This window comes from Sinocyclocheilus rhinocerous, unplaced genomic scaffold (genome assembly GCF_001515625.1).
Source record: "Sinocyclocheilus rhinocerous isolate Xijiao unplaced genomic scaffold, SAMN03320098_v1.1 scaffold1039, whole genome shotgun sequence".
Taxonomy (NCBI): domain Eukaryota; kingdom Metazoa; phylum Chordata; class Actinopteri; order Cypriniformes; family Cyprinidae; genus Sinocyclocheilus; species Sinocyclocheilus rhinocerous.
Genome location: NW_015634011.1, coordinates 849,479 through 855,358, shown reverse-complemented (window position 1 = coordinate 855,358; position 5,880 = coordinate 849,479). Strand labels below are relative to the sequence as shown.

At 33.8% G+C, this 5,880-nt stretch overlaps 1 protein-coding gene across 1 annotated transcript in view; it reads right to left on the bottom strand.

Annotated features, from left to right (window-relative positions):
• Positions 1-3,142: 3,142 nt before the first annotated feature.
• LOC107744956 (glypican-6-like) overlaps positions 3,143-5,880 on the bottom strand; it is a 220,184-nt gene continuing 217,446 nt past the window's right edge. The window contains exon 9 of the mRNA XM_016558783.1: positions 3,143-3,843. Coding sequence (XP_016414269.1) covers positions 3,644-3,843 — 200 coding nt within the window. The 3' untranslated portion in view covers positions 3,143-3,643. The remainder of the gene's footprint in view (positions 3,844-5,880) is intronic.

Below are 5,880 nucleotides of genomic sequence, written 5' to 3'. Positions count from 1 at the left end.
TATTAGGAAAAGTTTTACATGACATGCTTCATCTTCAGTTTCTGACAGGAGCGCACAAGAACAGAGGGCAATGGAAAAAATAAAATAAAATAAAAAAAGTCTGTTTTTGCGCTAATGTGCCCCTTTGTGATCTATATAGCGACCAGCCCTTTTGGGACCCTCGACCACTTTTGAGACTTTTCAATTTTGTCTTCCTTGCATTCACATCTAACACTTAAAATCAACATAAAATGACATTTTACTTCTGTAATTTTCATTTTCAAGGAGGAAAAAAATATATAAAAAAACGGATGTTTCATTTAGCCCTCATGTTTTGTTCCTATCATTTTTTGGTCATTGATCTGAGCTTATGCACCTCAGTTTTTATGCAAACGTTGCCAAAATAATATGCTTTTTCTTACGTTACAGTTTTTAATTTGTACTTTAATGTTTACATCTATTTTAAATTTTCCCCATCAGTTTAGTTTAGTTTTCATTAATGTTCATTTAGTTTGGGCTTTTTTTGTGTTTTTTAAATGTAGTTTTAGTGTTTTAATTAATTAACTATCATTATGTCTGAGTTGTAAATGTTGTAATACATTGTGTATTTTAAAGGTTTTAAAGGTTGATCAAATGTAGAAAAAGCTGACACTACATAAAAAGATGACTTTTAGGCGACAATTTTAAAATAGATGTAAAAAAAATATATATCAAAACTGTATTAATAATTTACCAAAAAAAAACAAACATTTTTTTAAATATTTATAGTTATAAAATTATGTTTCTTAAAAAAAATGCTTATGAGTTTATGCACCTTTATGCACACATTTCTGGATCATTTTGAGATGCATAAGCTCAGATCAATGAGGCCCTATGATTAATCAGTTCCAAAAATAAATAGAAAACCTGTGCTAATTGAAAGAAAACAAGTTGATAAAAATATTTGGTGATAATATAGCAGAATGACAGATTTTCACACAATTTTATTCATTTTTGACTGGGAACACCAAATTAGGTAAAAGATTTTCAGCACAACACAAGGGCTAGGAACATGTTATAAAGCAAACAGGGTTCAGAATCTGACTTCATGTTGACTTTAAGACACAACCGCATGTTTGACCTTTCCTCAACGTGCCCTCTCTCTTGGCTCACTGAATTTATCTTCTTCCAAAACCCACCAAGGTGCTTTCTGAGCCTTTCTGGGAAAACAAAAGTACCCAGGCATGAGCAAAAAGCACATAGTCTTCTGCTGTCTGTCCTGCCTTCAAAACCAGACACAGCGGAGCATCACCGGACTCTCTCTCTTACTTCCATATTTCTTTTTTTTTAAAGCTGTTTGTGTGTCTATATTCCACACGCCACCCGTCCTCACTGATGCTTCAATTCAACCTTCACGCATCTATGAGAAGAGGACATTAGAGGATATTTTAGCAACTTTGCATTTCAATGATAAAAAGAGTGTTTAAGCAGGCGGCTTTGAACATAAAGCACAGCTTTACAGCTCTGGATGAATGCACAGCGTCCTTCCATAAACGACAAGTTGTTTGGAGAGGCTGTCATAAAACGATACATTAACACATGCCAGCATTCATAACGGGAGGTCTGAGCCATTAAACTGGTAATTCTGTAAGTTTGTTCAATGTATAAATTGGATATGAATTGCACTGGATTGGGAACATTCATAACTACAGATACAAGTCAAATCAAGAAAGTGCCCTTGTAACATCCATAGTGACTCAAACTTACTGTGCCTCATTTGTGAAACATGTGCATAACAGATTTCTGTGTAAATATTTCATAAAAATATATTCTTATGCAATTTGAATTAAAGGAATAGTTCACCAAAAATGAAAATTAGCTTTTAAAATTTACTCACCCTCAGGTCATCCAAGAAATTTAGATTTGGAGAACTTTAGGAATTCCATCACTTGCTCACCAATGGATCATCTGCAGTGAATGGGTGCCGTCAGAAGGAGAGTCCAAACAGCTGATAAAAACATCACAATAATCCACTAGTAATCCACACGACTCCAGACCAACAATTAACATCTAATGAAGCCAAAGGCTGCGTGTTTGAAACAAATGCATCATTAAGACTATTGTATTGGATTACTGGGATGTTTTTTTATCAGCTGTTTGGACTCTCATTCTGACGGCACCCATTCACTGCAGAGGATCCACTGGTGAGCGAATGATGTAATGCTACATTTCCCCAAATCTGTTCAAAATGCAAATTCAAAGAATCAATTTGTATATCTCATTATATAAAATAGATGTATTTATATATTGTTTATTTGATCATATGTACATGCAAATTTAATCTGCTATAGTTTCATGAATGAGGCCTGTTGATTCACAAAAAAATAATTTTACAAATGTACATATAAATGTTTATACATGAAACGCTGATATGGTGAGCTACATATAAAGGCAGAAAATTAAAAATGCTGATAAGTAAATGAGGGTTGTGCATACATAATTGATTACAATGACGATTATATAAATGAACGTCAGGAACATGACTCAGTCGGGTTTAACACTGGCTTTCAAATACTTTTTGATAGAGAAACTATCCCAAATCACAATTACATATGGAGCAAAGGAAAACATCTCAGTAAGAAATGTCAGACTTAGGCAATTTTATAAGTCTGAATCCAGATTGAAAAGCAAATATTTGTAAAATAAATGAACGAGTTTGCACTGAAAAGAGCAACATTTTGTTAGATACGCGCTTTTTAATAAAAGTTGCTAACTGGTAAAGCCAAAATATATAATTATATTAGAAATATAAATAAATCTTTCTCTGTAAGAAAACATTTTATAACTAAAACCTTTATATATTAAGATAAGGATAATTTATTTTGAATTAAGCAGGAGCAGCCCTCTGTAAAACTCGACCTTCACGCTCACCTAAAACCATCTAAAGTCTTTTAAATTACCTTAAATTTCCATTAGCCTAGCAAAAAAAAAAAACCTACATAAAAAAAAAAATAATAAAAAGAATGAAATGAAACCAACGGAAAAAGAGTAAAAGCATTACAATTGTGTGAAAATCACAGTTACTCAAAAAAACATTTACTCATGACCTTCCCATGCATTCTCACAGTGGTACATAAACAAGTTGATTTATATAGCTTTTATTGTTTCTTTTTTCTTTATAACGTCTGTTTTTTTATCGCACAATGATTCGGGAGGGGTGAAAATTTAAGAAAAAAAAAAAAAAACAACAACACCAGAGCGTATTTTGGCGTCTCATTTATGCAGTATAAAAGGAAAGCAAAAATATAGATTTTCATATTTTCCCATTCTCTTCCGAAAACGCAAAGCGATCCCATTTGCATGGCGACCACTTTTCATCCGAAAAGTTTGTTTTTCTCTTAAATTCATTTAGAAATTAGAGCAGTTGGCCAAAAGAGAAGCTGCTTCAGATTGCACCAAGCATTCTTTGGAACAAGCAGGATGCAAAGGTTTGCGCTCGCTCGTCCTTCTCCTCATGCCTAGCTAGTTAGCTTGCTCTCCTTTTTCATGGGTTATTTCTTGATATTTTTTATTACCTTTTTTTTTTTTTTTGGAAAACGTCCAGTCCAGTTATGGAAAGGCTAACAGCGCGAGCGATGCTGCGTCTGTCTTAAACGTCCGTGTGGCTGCGTGCCGCCTACTGCCATTATCTCAACCACAGCAGCAGCCATGTGAGGGCCGTTACTGCCACTAGTAACTGCAACAAAGGCTTTTGCTGATGGGCCGCCACGTCTGTTGGTGGTTGCGGGTCGCTTTTGTCTGCTTCCAGCATCGGGGGCTCCGTGTGGACCACTTCAGGCTCAGTCGTGAAGCCGCTACCGCTGCCTGAGCCACTCTCCTCATCACCTGATGTAAAGTAACACAAAGCAAATTGCTGAAAAAATGCAGGTTCAGTACAATGAAAATTGGGAAATAAAAAAAATATATATATTAAGAAATGTCAACTTCGGTGTCTGCATAATAGTTTAGAAAAAATGTATCAAACTTAACTAAATGAATTAATGTCTATACATTCAGAACTGAATGTAAAAAAAAAATCAATATAGACATTTACATTTAGGACTTCTAGTTTTCACCTTTTTTGAAAACCTTGTAAGTTCAAACACGAATGAATGAATGAATGAATGAATGAATGAAAACAATGCTTTATATTTTATGCTGTAAGTGTGAAATATTAAAAAAGTCAAATATTTTCACATATTATATATTATTGTTTTGTATTAGTATGTAATAATACTACTACTACTAATAATAATAATATTATTATTATTATTATTTCAATATTACATTTTACATTATATATGACACTTAATATGTGATTATGAAAAAAGGATTAATGATTTAAATGATCAATTTCGATTTTTTTGTTTATTATTTCATGATTTCTATTTTTTTAATATTTCAAAAGTTCAATTACTACACACATTGTATATTTTTTATAAAATTATATATATATATATAGAGAGAGAGAGAGAGAGAGAGAGAGAAGAGAGAGAGAGAGAGTGTGTTATTTGTCTCTTTATGATTAATTGCTTGCTGTGTTCCTCATTTGTAAGGGCTTAATGATTGCATTAATTTTTAAAAAAATATTTACATATCAATTGCTACATTTTACATTATATTTTCAATGTATTTTTTATTAATTAATTCATTCATTTTTATTTGTTTTTACATTTTATTTTATTTATCTTTATTTTATTATTTGTTTTTATTGATTTGTTGATTTCTGAATTGATTTACTTATTTCTTGTATGATCATTACTTGGTCCTCATATAGGTTTAGAGTTACTCCAGATCAACTCAAACCACAGCAAACATAAATGGCACCTGAGGACGTGAATATTCCTGGACCATCTAGCATTATATGTGACCCAACCGTCCATTATCATAATTCAGTTTCCTGTTGGTGTCAGTCGCGACCGGCTCTATGTTTCTGACAGACGTGGGATCTCATTTCACTGACTCTGGCAGAGGGTCTAGACGGCGTGTGACACTTTCTGACGCCGTCTTATAATTAATGGAGCCGGCAGCCGTTTGAGGGATGGGCTGGCCTCTTTACAGGGGATATCAAATGCTGGAGAGCTTTTGCATCAGAAAAAGGGTGTAAATGTGCATGCCAGTTTGGGCTTATTTTTATCTGTGCAATTGAATCTAGTTTCATCTATGCATTATAGCTTTAAGAAAGTCAGATCTAAAGTAGGTCGAAACCAAAATAAGTGTCAATAACAGAATGTATGGTGCATGACTTAAATATTAATGCATCTCCTTGAGATCAGAGTGGTGCATTCAGAGAGATGAACTTGCTGACTTTTTCACCTTTGAGCTGTTTGTGTACCACAATATTGCACTGAAAAAATAAATAAATAAATAAAAAACTATATAGGCTGTGAATTTTCCAACTTCCAAAATCAAACATAACCTAGAAGTTACATATCTCTGACTTATTTTACACATGCAACGTCACAGGATATACATGAACTGATTTTATGTAAATGCATTAAAGCTGACAAATACATATGGTTTGTCTTATTTTGTGAGAAAAAACAAACAAACAAAAAAAACAGTATATCCCATAGGACATTTTTTTTTGCTCAGTGGTTGCTCTTCCTATGCTCAGGAGACTTAGATGATGCTCTTCAGTAGCGCTCTGTGTATGTGTCTGTCTATTTACTGTTGTCTGTCAGCACAAGCATTAAACATATCATGAAAAAGTCGATGAAATCTATGGCGAGCGAACGACATTACAAACACTGTGCCACCCTGCCCACGATATCTGGCGGCGGGGGATACATACGATTTGTGTGTCGTTTGTTTGGGAGCGGAGCATGCACGGTCAGCTCTCGAGGGAGCTGATTGTCATGACTGCGAGTTGCTCTCGCTGCG